This window comes from Malurus melanocephalus, unplaced genomic scaffold (genome assembly GCF_030028575.1).
Source record: "Malurus melanocephalus ecotype Western Australia unplaced genomic scaffold, MMel_1.1 scaffold_1036, whole genome shotgun sequence".
Classification (NCBI taxonomy): domain Eukaryota; kingdom Metazoa; phylum Chordata; class Aves; order Passeriformes; family Maluridae; genus Malurus; species Malurus melanocephalus.
This window is the reverse complement of record NW_026624268.1, coordinates 1-17,665: the sequence shown is the minus strand read 5'-3', so window position 1 is coordinate 17,665 and position 17,665 is coordinate 1. Positions and strand designations below refer to the sequence as shown.

The window sequence follows — 17,665 nt, the reverse complement described above, 5'->3', positions numbered from 1 at the left end:
CAAGGAAAAGCTGCAGGATTTGGGGTGGCTGGAGCTCCACCATTTGCCCTCAGACTGTTTGAGCACAGCCCAGCTCCTGCTCAGCTCCATCCTCAGTGAGCCATCCCCATTTCCCTTTCTCCTGTCAGGGCTGCTGCTGGATTCTGTCTGGGCTGTGATCTGTTCGCCCCAGGTGAGTTTCCTGCCCCATTTCCCAGTGCCAGTCCCTCCCCAGTGCCCTCCAGGCAGGGTTTGGGTGCTGGGTGAGGCTTGGGTGGCCCGGCCTGGGTGAGGGGTGTGAGCTCTGAGATGTTTGGTTTGCTGGGTCGGGCTGCAGGATTTTATGGGAACTGTTCTGCTGTCCAGAGCTGGGTGCTTACCCTGTTCCAGGCAGCTTTGGCTGCTTCTAACTCATCTCRGGACTCTTGGCTGTAACACGTTTGCTGGAAAATTTTAGATAAAAAGCCTAAATATAWCTCTTTGTTAACTTCCTGCTTCTCCTCATCTCCTCTCCCTTCCTGCGTCTCACTTTCTCTCCTGAGTCAATGACAGCAATGCCCATTTAGATTTTTTTCAGTTAAACATCATTTTCTTGCATTATGCCAAGCCAGGCACCAGTTTTTTTTTTTTATTATTTGCACTGATTCAGATCATATTTTTCATTCTGCACGTGGCTGTTCACAACTCAGTTACTACACAGCACCTGTAAGAAATGCTCCATTTAGAATCATGAACTGAAGAGAAAATTTCCACTAATTACCTCTTTCTATTATAAAACATTCAGGAGCAGCCCTAACAATCGTAACAACAGTTCAGTCTCCCACCACACTCAATAATGTGTTATTTTCTTGCATTTCAAAGTCAGAGCATGCAGATTTTTGTGGGGAGAATGTGTGCAGCATCCCGAGACCCAGCTCTTAGGTAAAGGCTTCTCCTTTTGATGGGTGGCTTCTTTCTAGTTAAACAAATAAACAAGAAATAAAAAGTTTTTCTTTGAACCAGGGATGGGGATTTCATTCAGCTGTGGAGACAGCTGATGTGCCTTGGGGCAAAATATGGGAAGAAACAGATGGCCATAAAAGGAGAAGCGCTGGGGAATAAAATAATTGAAAATTCCAAACAAGAGTTTATAAATAAAATCTGTGAAAGCTCACTGTACATAAACAAAAATGCCAGTAAAGAATCCTGCATGCTATGGAGTGTCTTAAAGGGATAACCCAGGTAACTCACTGGCTTTGCATTCACAAGCCTCTTTTGGGCTTTGTGCTCTGTGGAAAATCTTTGCTGTGTTCCACAGGGATATGCACATCATGGAAATAAGAAGTGAATTATTTGAAATTGAATCTTACCTGCATTTGTCTGCAGGGTATTTTGACTATGTTTGTTAGAGTGTTTTCTGCACATGAAAATTMATGGCAGCATGAGTCAAAACGTTTAAAAATTCAAATTGGCATTGCAGTGCTGTGAAGTGCCTCTGAATTTTGCAAATTCCTCAAACACATTCTCTCTGCACCTTGTAATATTATAAATATTCTCTTTAGGTAGGGGGATGATTCCTCAGGATTTAATAAGTGACTGTTCAGACTTTCTGTTCTGGCTCCTGGTGAACACTTGTGTGCATCAAACCCAGGCCAGTTTGTGATTCTGTGATCTTAGTCATGATTTTAATTATTAATATTTGAAAAGTCTTATTTGGGTGCAATTTGGACATTCCTGTGGGTCCCTTCCWACTCAGAATATTCTGTRATTCCTGGCTACTGTGATCAGCCACTGCAGTCTGTTGGGGCTGTGTGTCTGTCTGTCCCAAATTCTAATTTATGTGCTGTCACAAAGGTATTCCCCTCCTGAAACTGAACTTTTGTTCACTCACGAGGGGAAAAAACCCAACCTCCTTACCTCATATGTGTAGGTCAGCATAAAACATTGCCTTTTGGCTTCCTCTCAAGAAATCCCTTTGATTTCCTCACTGGCTGTTTGTGAACGAGGCAAACACTGATCCAGCGAGCGCTGAACGTAAATCAAAGGCGCAGAACAATTTCCAGGGACGTTTCTTCATCTTTGTGTCGTAAGAACAATCAGAACGAGTTGGGTTTGTAATTGCTGCCAGAGCAACAATTCCAGTCTAGTCAGCTTGGAGAAGGTTAAAAATACAGCGGGATGAGCCAGAGGGGAAATGTCTGTTCCTGCTTGCCCGGAGAGGGGTGCAGAGCTCCCTCCTCTTCCCCTCCCTCCATCCCCCAGTTTGTCGTGTTGACACTGGCACAGAGCTGCCTTGCTCGGAGCTGGAAAGAGCTGCTTTTATCATTGGCAACACGCAGCCTGGGGCCCAAACAGACAGAGCCTTTGCAGGGACAAATGGGGTTCAGCAGGAGGCTGGAATTGCTGCTGTGCACCCCTGGGGAAGGGGGATCTGGAGCAGCTCTGGGTCTGGGGCACAGGGGCTGCTGTCCCTGATGGGGATGGTCCCTGCTGGGATGGGGACAAGTGCTGGCCACAGTCCTGGAGCACAGCAGGGCTTGGGGGATCTGTGTGGCACAGCTGGCAGGACTCACCTGTGCTGTGGAATCCCGTTCTTAGACTTCAAAAATCAGCATTCCCATATAGCACAAAATTTAGCATTCACTTATGTTGTTTAATCCAGTTTTTAAACTTCAAAAATCAATATTCCCATATAGCACAATATTTAGGATTCACTTATGCTGTTTAATCCAGTTCTTGAACTTCAGAAATCATTATATTCCCTTATAGCACAATATCACAATGTTTAAGATTCGCTTATGCTGATTAATCCGGTTCTTATACTTCAAAAAAATCAGTATTCCCATATAGCACAAAGTTTAGGATTCACTTATGTTGTTTAATCCAGTTCTTAAACTTCAGAAATCATAATATTCCCATATAGCAAAATATCACAATATCACAATGTTTAGGATTTGCTTATGTTGTTTAATCTGGTTCTTAAACTTTAAAAATCAATATTCCCATATACCACAATCTTTAGGATTCACTTATGTTGTTTAATCCAGTTTTTAAACTTCAGAAATCATCATATTCCCGTATAGCACAATATTTAGGATTCACTTATGCTGTTTAATCTAGTTCTTAAACTTCAAAAATCATAACATTCCCATATAGCACAATATCACAATGTTTAAGAGTCACTTATGTTGATTAATCCAGTTCTTGTACTTCAAAAATCATAATATTCCCATATAGCACAATGTTTAGGATTCACTTATGCTATTTAATTTAGTTCTTGTACTTCAGAATTCATAATATTCCCATATAGCACAATATCACCATATCCCAATATTTAAGATTCACTTACGTTGTTTAATCCAGTTCTTAAACTTCAAAATCATAATATTCCCATATCTCATGATATTTCTTAAAGATGTTGGTCCAGATTGTTGTTATGACACTTCCTAATCTTCAGGCAAATGTGCCACCCGTACTGAGATGGCTTTACTGGCTGCCAGGAGGATTTTTGTGTGGCACTGGCATTTTTTCATCCAGGATTTTCCCTGTTATTATTCTCTTCTGTCCCCCATGCTTTACCCATGTTTTGCATGCAGTATTTTTTTATTCTAGCACCTCTTTTTCCTTCATGTTGTCAGTCTCCACAAGCTTTTCCATGTTTWGATCTGTGCAGCTCGTGACCAAACTCTCAGCTTGTCCTAAAAATCATTTTTCTTTATTTCAGTTTCCTTTTGAACTCTCCTCATCCCCACTGCTGGCAGCTTTCTGACACCTTTCTGCTCCTGCAGGGTGCTTCTGGCCTGTCGTGATTTTAGAACCAGTTACTACATTTTCCATCTCAGTTTCCATAAACACTTCTAATAAATACCCTTTGACTCATTTTTTAGACCTGTCACCAGTAATCAGACAACCTGAATATGTTTATCCTGCATGATTTCATCACTTTAGGTGCTGCCCTTTTTGGAGATGGTTCTGATTTCCTTTTTTTTTATGGATTGTAAATCAAGGCAATGCCACAATTTTCTCCAAGTAACAAAATTGCCTTTATTAATGTAACTGTGCCTTGGTGTATAAATGAACACAATTGCATCCCATTGTCCTCCTGCTCCSATGCTCTCTGAGTCCAGTCACAAACATGAAGAAATGCAATAATTACCCCATTCCCCATTACCTCTTAGGAACCTTTGCCTCACTGCATAATTTTCCGTAAGTTTTTACAGCACTTTTCATCTTTGCACGAACCTCTGTGATTACAATAACTTGGAACGTGTTCTGCCTTTTGAACAATTTGTTGGGTTTTGACTCTTTCTTCTTGTTAGCCATAATTTAAAAAACAAATTCCCCCYAGTGAAATTCTGGGATGTGCCTGCCCAGCTTTGTGCTTGGGCTCCACATGAATTTCATTTCTCCTCAGTGTGGGAAAAGTTCTGGTCTGGAGATAAATCCCTTTTTGATTGGCTRCTCTAAATAAAGCAAACAGCAATTGTCTCTCAGCTAATGTCACTGATGTTATCACTGCCCCAGATTAGAACTTGGAGACATCAGTGGAGATAAATCATTTCTTTTATTGAACCTGATCTTTGAGGGTTTTTTTGCTTGTGGAAAACAAATCCTGCTCAGTTCTTTAATGAGACATGAAGCCCAGATGTAGTTTTTTTGTTCAGAAGAGATGGAGTTTAAATTTAAATGATTTATTAAATGTATTTTTATATATCAATTCAGACTTTGGTAAAATACATATAATTTATTTGGTAAAATACATATAATTTACCTGTTTTTGTATCATGTGCAAGGCTGAAAGTTCTCCAGAATGCAAAAATGAAGCTGAAGGGAAGATTCTTGCTGCAGGAACGAAGAGAGGGTGTGGGTTGGAGGTGGGGATCCCACTGCCAGAGCAGGAAATCTCTGTTTGGCTGTTGTGGAACACAAACTCACCCTTGTTCCCTGCACAGGTCATCTCCACGAGATCCCCCTCCCTGCTGCTTTCCAATTAYCCCTTTTTTACATCATGAAATATGAGGGGAAATAGCTTTTGGCTGTTTTGGATTAAAAWCTTTGCTGGACTATTTCAGAAAGAATCCTGTTAAATCTTGGGAAGAATCCTTCTAGAAATGGGGAAACCAGTGGGAATTCCTCTCCCAGTTTGGTCTGTGGTGGTGGGAGGTTCACATCTGCTTGGCCATCTCTCCAAGCCACCCTTGGATGGCACAAAATCCCTGCAGCCATCCCTGGGGTTGTTCCTTTGGCTCCTGAATTTGGGAGCTGCTGCTCGCAGGTGCCTGGGTGATGGTGACCACACAGRGGGGGATTCTTGGATGGAAAAAAGGGGTGGAAAAGCAGCTTTGGAGAGCTGCTGGAGCTGTGTGGAATGAGGCAGACATGACTGAACAGCCTGTGCTCCACASTTCAGGAGTTTGCCAGTGCAGGTTCCAGCCTGTTCCCTGCAGGGACAGGAGTTTTTCTCTTTGTGCAGAAACGTTTCAGCTGTTCATGGGCTCTCTGTTTTGGGGTTTATGAAGAACTTTAATTTTTGAAGGAATATCTTAGTGTTTGTCACTTGGATTTTGTAATTCCCTGGAAGCAGGGAATTTTGGGCAGCCCAAAAGCAGACTTTGCTTTCTGTGGGAACAGTCAGAAAAGCCAGTGCTGTTTGTTCATGACCACAGCAGCTTTCCTGCCACCGTGACTCACAGAAGGACCCTGGGAATCTCTGCTCAGCTCCTGCTTTCATGTGGAGACTCCTGAGTGTGGGTTTGGAGCTCTGCAGGGACAGATGGAASCGAGCCTGGTGCTCTGCAGCTGATGGCAAGGACAGCTTTGTGCCTGATTAACCAGAGAATGAACAAATGAAAGCTCAGACAGRAATAAATGAGGTTTGTGGTGCTGGGGAGAGGCTTTGGGGTGGGTGACAGGGCTCCACTGCCACTCAGGGTGTGCCACTCATGAGATCCCCTCCTCACTGTTCCCAATTCTCCTTTTTTGCATCACACAATACGTGTGGTTTGGAATGTGGATTTAAAATAATTCTGGAATATTTCAGAAAGAATCCTGWTAAATCCTGGAAAGAATCCTTCTAGAAATGAAGGAACCAGTTGGGATTCCTCTCCCAGTTTGATCTGTGGTTGCTGGGATGGTTCAGATTTCCCAGTAGGAGCATTCCCTGCTGTCCTGCAATCATTTCCCTGCTGGGGAGGGCTCCCAAACAGAGCACACACAGGGAATTCCTCTCCCAGTTTGATCTGTGGTTACTGGGATGGTTCAGATTTCCCAGTAGGAGCATTCCCTGCTGTCCTGCAGTCATTTCCCATTTTGAGTGCTCCCAAACAGGGCACACACAGGGGTTTCTGACAAGGGCTTGGTGCTCTGCTGTCCCTCATTCCCTTTGGTAACTGGAGCAGTTTTCTGGAGCCTGGAATGCTCTTCCAAGGAGCCATCTCAGGAATGAAGAGTGCAAACCCCAGCCTGAGGTAGGGCTGTCCATGGCTGGGTGGATTTTAGCCCCTCAGTGCTGCTGGTGAATGTTCTGGAACTCTTCTGTCGCTGCTGAGATTTTCATGGRGCTGCACAAAGACAAAGGAACACGAAAGTTTCCATGAGCAGTTCCTTCCTAACACCACCAACGTCACTCTGGACAATCATCTCAGGGTATCAGATCAGGAGGAAACGAGTACTCATTTCACAGTCCTGATTTCAGTGAAATCACASCAGGACAGCTCAGCATTTGGTTCTTCAGGAACTTTCTGAATCAGAAAACAGTTCCATGGCTTTCAAAACTTTCATCATTATTATAATTATAATGTAAAGATTATAAAGTACATGTTTGTACGGTGTATAGATGATTTGTTTGGTATTAAAATAATTAGTATTTGGTTAAATATTTAAATTTGCTGTTTAGGTTTTTCAGCTGGAAGTGGAACTTCACCATGAGCAGCACATGAAGAAGAAATGCCATCCCCTCTTTCCCTTACCAATCCCCCTCTGCCACCAACAGATGAGCCTTAAAATAAATAAAATTCAGTTAGGACACGCAACCCATTGGAGAATTAAATGATTCATAATAAATATGTCTGAGTCATCTGAGCAACATAATAATGTCAGTGCAATTTAATTTGTTTAACAAATATTAAATTGATAGCATTCTTAGAGAAAGAAGGAATTGCTTTTTGAAAGGAAATTATTTCTTTAGGTGAATTATGTGTGACCAGGAAGATTCTTAAAGCTTCCCTTATCCTATAGAATGCACTGACAAAGCTCTGATTTGGAAAAATCACCATTGTAAATGAATTTTATTCTCCATTATAATCTGGAATAATTTACCAAGGTTGCCTGTGCCAGATTATGGTAACTACAAACTTTTCTCTGCGGAAGAAACAGCTCATGACTTTAAAGGTGARGGAAAACTTTGYTTAATCTGTACAGTGGAACTGGACYGTGGGTCATTRTGTGAAATGCTGGGCAGAGGGRCAGAGAAKAATGTGAGTAATTCAGATTTAGCTCATTAGGAAATCTCTTCTGTTACCCATAATTCAAAATAAAATGGGGAAAAATGGCCATTCTGATGTGGAGGAAATCAAACYCTCAGGTTTTAGTTGCAATATGAAAATTTTATATAGTTTTGAGGACAAAGAATTCCTTCARTAGAATAATGATGCATTTATTTATCAGCCCAGAAGAGAAATATCAAAGGCACATAAGAGTTCTCAGACAAATATTGTGCTAAAGTGGCAGCACTTGAAATGTTAATGCAGGAGAGGGGGTTGAAAATACAGAATTTGCTTTCCTGAGCTGCCAGTGAGTGTGTTTGGGTGGAATACTGCTCCTGGGAAAACTGTCCTTTGTRTTACACATCTTCTGGGGGGTGCTTTGGGTTCGGGTTTGGGTTTTTTTGAAGTCTCTGCATTACACAAGAGTTGAGTGCAGCTTTGGCATTTTGCAAGAACATTCCATGGAGCCAAGAGAAGGGAATGAGGATTTGGTGTGCARTCAGACTGAGATGATGCCACGTGGGGCTGAGCTTGGGATGCAGCTCATCCCTGAGCACTGCAGCAAAAGGGTTCCAGTTCACTCAGGAAAAACCCRTATTTCAGGGGTGGGATCATAAAAGTTGTCAGGGTAAAGAGATGATCCAAATATTTCTTATRAAGTGTTTTGGGTTTTTTTAATAAAACCATTTTCCTGAGTCTTGCATTGTAGCCWTTCAGATGACACACTCTGAGTTTCTCACAWTTAGMCCMAAACATTTCACAGAATCRTGGACTRTTTTGGGTTGGAAGGGACCCTAAAGCTCATGGTTAGGAGAGTGCTCCTCAGATTCATTTTTCAGTTTAAAAAGACTTGTACAGAAGAATGTAATGTTTTCATTATTTATCAAGCAAATGTTGTGCTTCCTAAACCTTTTGTGCTTTGGTTTCTATGGCAACTTCAGTTTTCCCCTATGCAACACCCATGATCACCTGTTCCTGTTAATTGTGGTTTATTATCAGTTCTGTAAGGAACTGAAAAACTTTCAAAATGGAATAAAGTGAATTGTTTTATTCACTGCTGATGGAGCCCTTCTGCTCTGGAGCCAGGCTGGGAGAGCTGGGAGTGCTCACCTGGAGAAGGGAACGATCCAGGGAGCCTGAAGGAGCCTGAAGGAGCTCACAAGAAGGAGGGAGAGGGATTTTTATAGGGCCTGTAGTGACAGGAAAGGGGCAGTGGTTTTAAACTGAAAGAGGAGAGATTTAGATGGGATTTTGGGAAGAAATTCCCTACTCAGAGGGTGGGCAGGCCCTGGCACAGGGTGCCCAGAGCAGCTGTGGCTGCCCCTGGATCCCTGGCAGTGCCCAAGGCCAGGCTGGACATTGGGGCTGGGAGCAGCCTGGGACAGTGGGAGGTGTCCCTGCCCATGGTAAAGGGTGGCACTGGATGGGCTTTGAGGTCCCTTCCCACCCAAACCATCCAGGAATTCTGGGATTCCAGGAGTGGAATGGGATTTTAAATATTTATAAAAGAGTATAACCCCAGGGTTGAATGTTCTTTCTTTGCAGAGGGAGAAGAGGTGAATTGRAAAAAGAAAATTTAGTAGTAGATTTAGTACCATGAAAGAGTAAAGTTTGTTTCTCAAAGTGCAGGAGATCTGTTGCTTGTTTTAAGATGAATTTGATGGAAAATTCACTCAACAGCCCAGCTCTGTATCCCCATTTTGAAGCCACACTCACTCTATTTGCTGCTGCAATCAAATTTCTAAAAGGAGCTTCTCAGCAGATTGGGAATAAGGTTCACCCACCATCAGGGTCTGGGTAAAACGTTGTTCCTGGGAATAAAAACCAACAGCAGAGCACCCCCTTTGTCACAGCAGGTCCAGCAGAGCAGATAAAAAATCAGGAATAAAATACGAGATTTGATAGCTGGGACACAGCACTTGCAGACAATCTGTGAGGCCAGCAGATGTTGCAATTCTGTGGTCAGAAAATGAAAAGCAGTTTTGAAAGGGCTTGCAGAATCCAGAGTCATCCGAGACCCTCCAGGCCCAGAATCTCTGCACGATCTCATGACAGTTCTCGTTTGCTCAGTTGTTTCTGTTTTCCTGTATTTATTCCTGTTACAGGATTAAATCTGACACTTGGACGAGTTTTCAGCTCAGTCTGGGTTGGACATATGGTTTTAAATCAGTACAGAAATGTGTGAGTGAAGTTGAGGCTGTTATTTATTGTTAATGTATGGACACAGCAAATATGCTGGATAATATTTTTTATCTATTTGATAAATGTGATGGGGATTGACAGGATTAACCATGAGGGAAACTGGAATTGAGATTTTCATATAATGCATTTATCTTCCCTAAGTTTCTGAACTATGTAAATGAAATAAATCTGATAGTCCAGTATCCTTTGAGCATTTAATGCTGCAAACCACGTTCCTTTATTCACTCATCTTCAATCTTCACAAATTATTTTCATTTCTAACTATATGAAGAGCTTTCCTACTGTAAGAGAGGAGAAAGTTTTCCATAACTTCTTGCTGCCTCCTCCACAAGATAGMAATGTTGTGTACACACCACATGGATCTCCATGGAAGCAATGATGAGATTAGTGAGATCACTGGATAAATCAAAGTTTTCATGAATTAATATTTTGATTGCATTTCAAGTTTTCTATTACTTACGCGTTGCAGACAGCACACAAGAGGAAGTCTGGTTACACTAAAGATGTGCACAAACTCCACATGTGAGATGATATAAGTGCACGTGGGAAATGTGTTCATTTTTCCTGCCAAAATGGTATTTTCTAATCATGGGAATTCAGCTGAAAAGGATCCCTGTTGTTGTTTGTGGAATGATTTTGAATAATGCACATTTTGCTCGTGTTTGCCAGCTATACTTGGTGAAGGTGGAGTGTGGATGGTCAAACATGAAAATGCTGTAGGTGTAAGGTCAAAACTTGACTCCTCTGAGGCTCAGCTGACCTTCCAATAATCCTTTGTTTTGTTGTGAGAATCTCAATCTCATCTGAAAATGATCTGTGGTCTTTAATCAGTAAAGCCTTGACAATTTCTATGGACTTTTTTCCCCCTCCCTATAGAATTTGGGAGGTTTTTTTAAAAAAGAAGATGAAGATTTTCCCAGTTCTCAAGAATCCTCACAACACCTGGCACTGTCTCTTCATGACATGGTTTACAAATGTCAATCTTAGCTCCTTCTCCCACCCAAAATCTCTGATTGCACAAAGAGTGGTGGGATGAGCAACATGAATCCTGTCTGCCCAGCCAGCTGGTTCTGGCTGCAATTTCTCAGGAATAAATGAGAATTATCTGGGTTTTAGGTGAACAGAACTGTATAAATCAGCATCTTTAGGTTTTGGAAAGACTGGGAGTGGATGAGTGGCTGGTCCTGCCAGGAAGGTGTTGCTGTGTCAGGGGCTGCATTGTGGTGATGAGGAGGAGGAGGTTGAGGAGGTTGATGATGATGATGAGGAGGAGGAGGATGATGAGGATGAGGATGAGGATGAGGATGAGGATGAGGATGAGGATGAGAATGATGAGGATGAGAATGATGATGATGAGGAGGATGAGGAGGATGATGAGGAGGATGATGATGATAGAAATCTTGATGGACATGTGTTAGGTAACATTTAACAAAGACCATCCTTGTTTCAAGAGATGATTCAATCTCATATTTGGATTTGAAAACATCCAAAAAAGAGTTCTTGGAGAAGCTGAGGAACCTCAGACCTGTTTAAAGCTCAGCTGCACAAAGCCTGCTGTAATTCTGTGGTGATTCTGGGGACAGGAGCCTGAACAGCCTGAACCTGCTTGGAGTGAAGGGATGGACAAAAGGATTTCCAGAGGTGTCTCCAGCCAAGCTCAGTGACTCTGTGCCCCGTGTCAGAGCACTGAGTGTGCCTCAAGCACCATGGGTTAGAATCTTTTTCTTGTTTCTGGGTTGTTTATTCCTGCAGTTGGGTTTGGAGTTCACCTGCTGCTGGTTTTTAATCAGTAACATTCAGTTGWTGGATGGTTCTGACCTGAAAGCTCATGTGGAGGCCKTGRACAGCAGCTCTGCATCAGCTGGGAKTTAAAAAGATGCAGTGGAACATGGAAAATCATAGATTTACARCAAAACAAATAAAATCTGGGTGGCTGGAAAGGCACAGACTCAGGTGAAGAAATGGTTTCATTATTCTGATTTAATTATTTCTGTATCCAGCCCACATTTCCTGCACGAGGCTGAGATAGCCTTGAAAGTAAATTTGCTTTTATATCTGTTATCGTTTTTTTGCAGGATTTATAAATGTGATGGATATAAACTTTTTTATAGTTTTATTTTTAATGTAAAACCTGAGCACATCAAAGGGGGAAGATGACAGAAGAATTCAAATACACACTTTTATATACTACAGTGTTTAATTTCCATTTCAGTCAAAGGCTTTCTATCAGATCTAATCGTTCCTATGGCAGAATTTCCATTAATTGTGGCTTCCTTCAAACACACCTTCTCCTTGGAGAGCTGCCTTTTGGTGGTAGGAAAATGAAGCTGAAAATCCCACACAGAATGGAACAATGGCAGTCATCAAACGTGCTTGGGAGTGTGTTTATTTGTTTTCACACTTGCTTGTTTGCAGTTTTTAAGAGCCTGGAGAAAAGGCTGAGCAGTAGAAACTCTCCTCTTAAATATAATCATTGCAACAGCTCCAGTGCCCTGCCCTGAAAAATGCCCTTTTCAGCTCCAAGCACTTCTAGACAGGAGAGAAATTGGTTTTGTGTTTGCTGCTTCTGTGCTTTGGGAGGTTTTTTCCCCCTTGTAAAACAAGGAACAATGGAAGGAAATCTGTCTGAGGCGTTTTTATACCAGAAAAACCCTAGTGTGCATTTTATGTTTGTTTCTTTTTTTTTTTGTATTGTTTCATTAATTGTTAGTCAGGACCAAAAAAAAAATCCTTTTAATGAATGTTTTAATATAATTCTCTGATGAATACCTGGGAAACTGCTATAAACCCAGAAGAGACTAATTGCTGTTTGGTGCTGCTGTTTGTACATCTGCTTGAAACTGGAGCTATTAAAAAAAAACTTTCTAGCTAAAGGTTTATTTGTAAACAAATCCTTTCTTTGTTTTTTTACTATTTTTTTTCTGTTTTGGTTTTAAAAATAGCTTTCAAAGTCCTTCAGATAGCAGTTCTACAAGATATTTAGGCTTTAAAGTTCTTTCTAACACAAACTATTCTGTACTTCTAAGTATTGTAGATCTATTTTAAAAAATGCATGTAAGAAGAACATGTAGAATAGTTGCTGTTTATTAAGATTAAAATGAGAATTCCCCATCACCCTGGACTTTCAAGCTGCAGGCTGAAAATACAGAATATTGAAAAGGGTATGAGGGCAAAAGAAGCATCTTTTTTTTAAAAAAAAAATAGTTCAAGGTTTGTGGATTTTGATTTGATTTGATTTTATTTGTAGTAAAGCATTGAGACAAGGAAGGCTGTGGGGGCAGACACAGAAAAGCAGAATTTGTGGAGGTACAAGGGATGGAGGAATTTGTCAGCCAGGTCACCTGGGCTGGGTAGGGCCATTGTCTGCAGGGATCTGGAGAAATTATCCACTTTTTTCTCCACCTCCTGCTTAAATAAAGCAGTTTGAAGAAAGAAATGCAGTTCTTATCTTATAAGCCTGATTTGATTTTTTGGGGGATAATTAGTTTGTAATTTGTGTATTGGCTGAAGTAAGAAATACCTGATAATTAATTATTCAGATTATAGCCTTGTAATAGATCTATTATAATCAGATAGAGCTGATTCCAGCTAGAGTTTTAGACAGTTAGAAGACAATTTTGAAACAAATTGGGGACAACTACTGTAGGATGAGGTCCTGGAGGCACAAGTGGGTCCTTGTTTGAGAGCATCCCCTTGGATTTGGGGCAGAAGGAGGGCCCTGAGCAGAGCAGAATGTTCCCCTGAGAGCAGAGCACTGCTCCTGTCTTATTATTCTTCTATGGCTGCTTTTCCCTGTGGGAAAGGGGGCTGGGGAGGGAATTGTTGAACGTGCAGAACACTCAGAGTGTGCTGAGTTCCAGGGAGATGAAGGGAAGTGCTCCCCGTGCAGAGGGAGATGAAAGGAGGGTGCTGAACTTTGTAATTATCCCCCAGCTCTGTGCCAGGACGGCTGCAAAAGCTGCAGGCTGCGACTTGCAGGTGTTGAATGGATTTCAAGGTGCAGTTGGTTTGTGTTGCTGTGCTGGAGATGCAGCCAGGGCAGCCAGAAGGACGTGGGGCAGCTCCCATGGGGTGGGTTTGTGCTCTGGCCAGACCACTGCAGCTCCTTTAGCCACAGGGATCCACTTCTAATGGGGTTTAGGCTGCCCAAAATTCTCTCTGTTTTCTCTGTTTTTGAGCACAGAACATGATTAACCTCATATCCATCCAAAACCTCACATTTTACTGCTGTAAAATCGCAAAAAGTTGCTTTAGTGTGTTCTCTTTTCATTGAAAACTCTGATTATTTCTAAATCACAAGGATTTGACAGTTGCTCTGGGAGGCCGTGTTCCCATGTGATCCTCAGCTGTGCTCTTTGATGGATGAAACATTTCATTTTCAGCCCTTAGAATTTTCCTCTTTGCCCCTCTCCATATGTGAAGCATTTCTGACATAATAAATAACGTGGTTTGCATAATAAAACCACTCCAGGTCCATGTGTCTGTAAATTCATCTCAGTTGTGTGTAGAAAACAGCATGTGTGGGATTTATTTGTTTGTTTGTTTGGCAGTTTGGAGGCAAGAAACTTCTCTGAATCCCCTGAAGGGATTTTCATATTCTTGCAAGTTGATTTGTAAGAAAAGCAGCCGTTATCTGAACCATCAATGTTGATGTGAAGGTGCAAAGCCACTGCCTGGGTAGGTGAGCAAGGATTTTGTGGAAGTTCAGTTGCAGGTACCGGGGGTTACTGGGGTGGGGAGGAAATGCAGAATTCTCTGTTCTGCTGGATTTATTGAATGTGCAATCTGGTCCTGTGTAAAATCAATCAGTGGGGTTTTGTGGGCTTTCCCCCCCGTCGTTTTTCCTATTATTAACAAAAATAATAGGACTTGCAAGAAAACAAGTGTGGGAATCCTTCTTTCCTCCTGAACAGCCATAATTTGCATGTGAAATTGAAGCAGCTCTCGGAGGCAGTTGGAATCTAAAAGCAGGTATTTGAAGGAACAGGTGCACTCAGATAATCTGCCCAGATTTGTGCAGGCAGTGGGGTGGGGTTGACAGCTGCTTCATTATCTCCCCATTTTATGATTTCTCCCGTCATTGCCTGTAGCTGTGTTTGGGTTTGCCTCACCCAGGTGTGTGCAGGACAGAGAAGTGAAAAAAGAAAAACGAACAAATTCACAGCTTGCTTTGGCTATCAGATTCTTTTGACAGTCATTTTACACGTTGTCTTTCTTGGCTTTGTGTATTTTGTTATTTCCTCTCTGAAATGGTTCGCTCTTTTGAAGTCATCTCCGGAGTTTGCATAGTCATCATCTATTAAAGTTTAAATGTCTTTTTTTGAAAACATCTATTGCTCTTAGTTAGGAGCCTGTGATAATTTAGCTGTCAGTATTTCACCCAACTTCCTTTCCACAATCCCACAGAGCTTGTTTTCTTTAAGGTAATTTGCAATTGTTAACTTCTGCATTGAGTTTTTCCCTTTTGTTTCCTGTTTTCCCCTTCCCTCTGCATGTACTTTGTTAAGTAAAGGTTTTCTTTCTAAACCTTTGTAAATTGGACACAAAATACTGTTCCCCAACCATGGAAGGGTTCAAGGCCAGGYTGGATTTSRKTTGGAGCAGCCTGGGATGGTGGAATTGTCCCCAGACATGGAATGAGATGAGTTAAAGATCCAACCCAACCCATTCTATGGTTTAACAGTCCTGATGCTGTGATATTGCATGAAGTGTAAACTAGGTTGTAAAACTGTCTGTTCTCCTGGAGGGAAAGTATTTTTCAAACATTTAAAAATCATCCCACTCAACCCAGGATATTTGAGTGTTGATTAAATACCTGGGCCCCCCAGTTTCAGTGCTTTTGTGAATATTTTTTGTTAAAAGCCTCCTAGAAAAGAGCTGCTTTAGCAAGGAGAGAATTTTCTTGTCAAGGGCTGCAGTGTGTGGGCTTTGTTTGCAGAAACTGGGCTAGGGGGACTGTCTGAACTTGGGATTTGTGCTTCTCTCTGCCTTGAATCATCCCATCAACTCTATTTAAAGATTTGGGTTTTTTGTATTTATTTTCCACATCCTTGACCCTGACTGGCGAGCTGGACATTTGTGTTTGCCTTGGCAAGCTCCAAGCTGCTCATCTAGGGCAGGATGAAAACCTTTTTTTCCTTTTGTAAACAAACTGTTCCTTCAGCATTTTCCATAAGGATTTACACCACCATTTTGTGACGCTTCTAGGAATGGAGAAAACCTTGCCATTCAGAGTTTTCCTTTCACACAGCTTGTACACTGCAGAGAAATGTTTGATTTTATGTTTGGATTTGAAGAGCTTTTTTCCAGAGCATTTTCAAATCCCAGAATAACTCCGTTTTTTCCCTGTGAGGGTTTATTAAAGCTATAGGTCAATAGGTATTGTTGGCTGTCCAGAAAAGGGGTTATTTGTATTTTTTATTTGTCTACCCTGTGCAGTGAGAACAGTGCCCCATTGTCCAGGCACTGTGTGCATGTAAAACACTGCTTTGTGCCCTGAAGAATTTACAGCCCAAATAACTGCTCGTGCTCCGTTTCGGGGCGGGGGATTTGATATATTTTAGTGGTCAGGATGGAAAATGAGAGAATAACTCAGCTGGCTGCTTTGTGCCAGCACACGAGCTGCGTTTTGGAGAGGATGGACTGGATTTCATTTCCCCAGGGCCACAAAAGCGCTGCTGCTCCTTTGGTCAGGTCATGGCCAGCGAGGGATTGCTGGGAGCTCTGCAAAGGGCATTTTTGTGCTTGGAATCAAAACCACTTGTCATGTGTCATCTGCACCACTCCCAACATCGCAGGGAATTGAGGCGAGTTCGGAATGCTCCCAGGCAGAAATGCAGTTTTATGTATTATCAGCTTGGTGTTATTGTGTCATTAAATCCAGCTCAAAGCTCAGTACTCATGTTAGTCCTACATGGTTAGTCCTGAGCTTAAGCCCTGCCAGGTAGAAAGAGTAAATTTGCCATGAGCTAAAACTCTAAAATAGCATTAAAATGGGTTTTTTTAAGATCATCCCTGTTTCTCTGGAAGAAAAAGCTTGGAGGATCCCTGGGGAATATGTTCTCCTCCCCCCTCAAATAGCTCTGCAATTCTGGTCTGAATTTCTGCCACCACCTCAGCGTGTCCACAAGGACACCTTGATATTTTGCAAAAATATTCACTATTTTCCCACTCTGTTACCACTTAATGGCCAAGGGCAACTTGGAAAGTAAAAGTACAAATATGTTGTACTGCAGAACAAAATTGTGCAGTTTTATTTCTTCTTGAAAATACAGAAAAGTACAAATTTCCATATAACTTGTCTTTAGGCTCCTGTTTATGGGATCTAATATTTGAGTGTCAAGTGAACAATTCATTCTTCAAGAAATTTTGCTGCAGTGTTTAGTAAAATGCACTGTTTATTAGAAGTTATTACTCACATTAAATGTGTGCCAATGAGCCAGCAAACCAAACCAAAATGTCTGGGGTTTGATCTGAATCTTTCTGTAAATGATAATAAATAGCAAATAGCCAAAGTGACAAATCCTGAACAGTGTATTTTAAAAATTACCTCCAGGATGACAAATAATTGTTGGTGTGCAGGTTGTTAACAGAAGAGAAAAATACTGAATTTTCTGTCAAGCTCCATTGGTGCTAGTCAACAGTTCATAAAATTCTATTTATTATTCCTTTTAAATAGTAATGTGAATTTATAAGAGCGTATTGAGGGCATGTTTCAAGTCCACAACTAAAACTGTGTATTTTGTTGCAGATCTGGGACATGAGCGATGATGAAACAGTTTGAAATCAGGTGGCTGAGGAGGAGGATGGCCCACTCTGGACTGCAGCCCTGCCTTTTATCCCTGCTTTGACAAGTTAATGATTGCTTACCCCTTCTGACTGCTGCAAATGCAAACAGAACCCACGTTTGGACATGAATAACTTCACTTTCAAAGCAGTCAGTTATGGACAGAACTCACCATGTTTTCATTTTTATTGTGTAAATAACTGGAGCAATGTGGTTATGTTTAAACCTGGTCTCT

General features: G+C 41.6%; 1 protein-coding gene across 1 annotated transcript in view; it reads left to right on the top strand.

The window, feature by feature from the left end:
• ATG7 (autophagy related 7) overlaps nucleotides 1-17,659 on the top strand; it is an 89,434-nt gene extending 71,775 nt beyond the window's left edge. The window contains exon 19 of the mRNA XM_057386709.1: nucleotides 17,395-17,659. Within this exon, the coding sequence (XP_057242692.1) occupies nucleotides 17,395-17,427 (33 nt within the window). The 3' untranslated portion in view covers nucleotides 17,428-17,659. The remainder of the gene's footprint in view (nucleotides 1-17,394) is intronic.
• The last annotated feature ends 6 nt before the right edge of the window (nucleotides 17,660-17,665 follow it).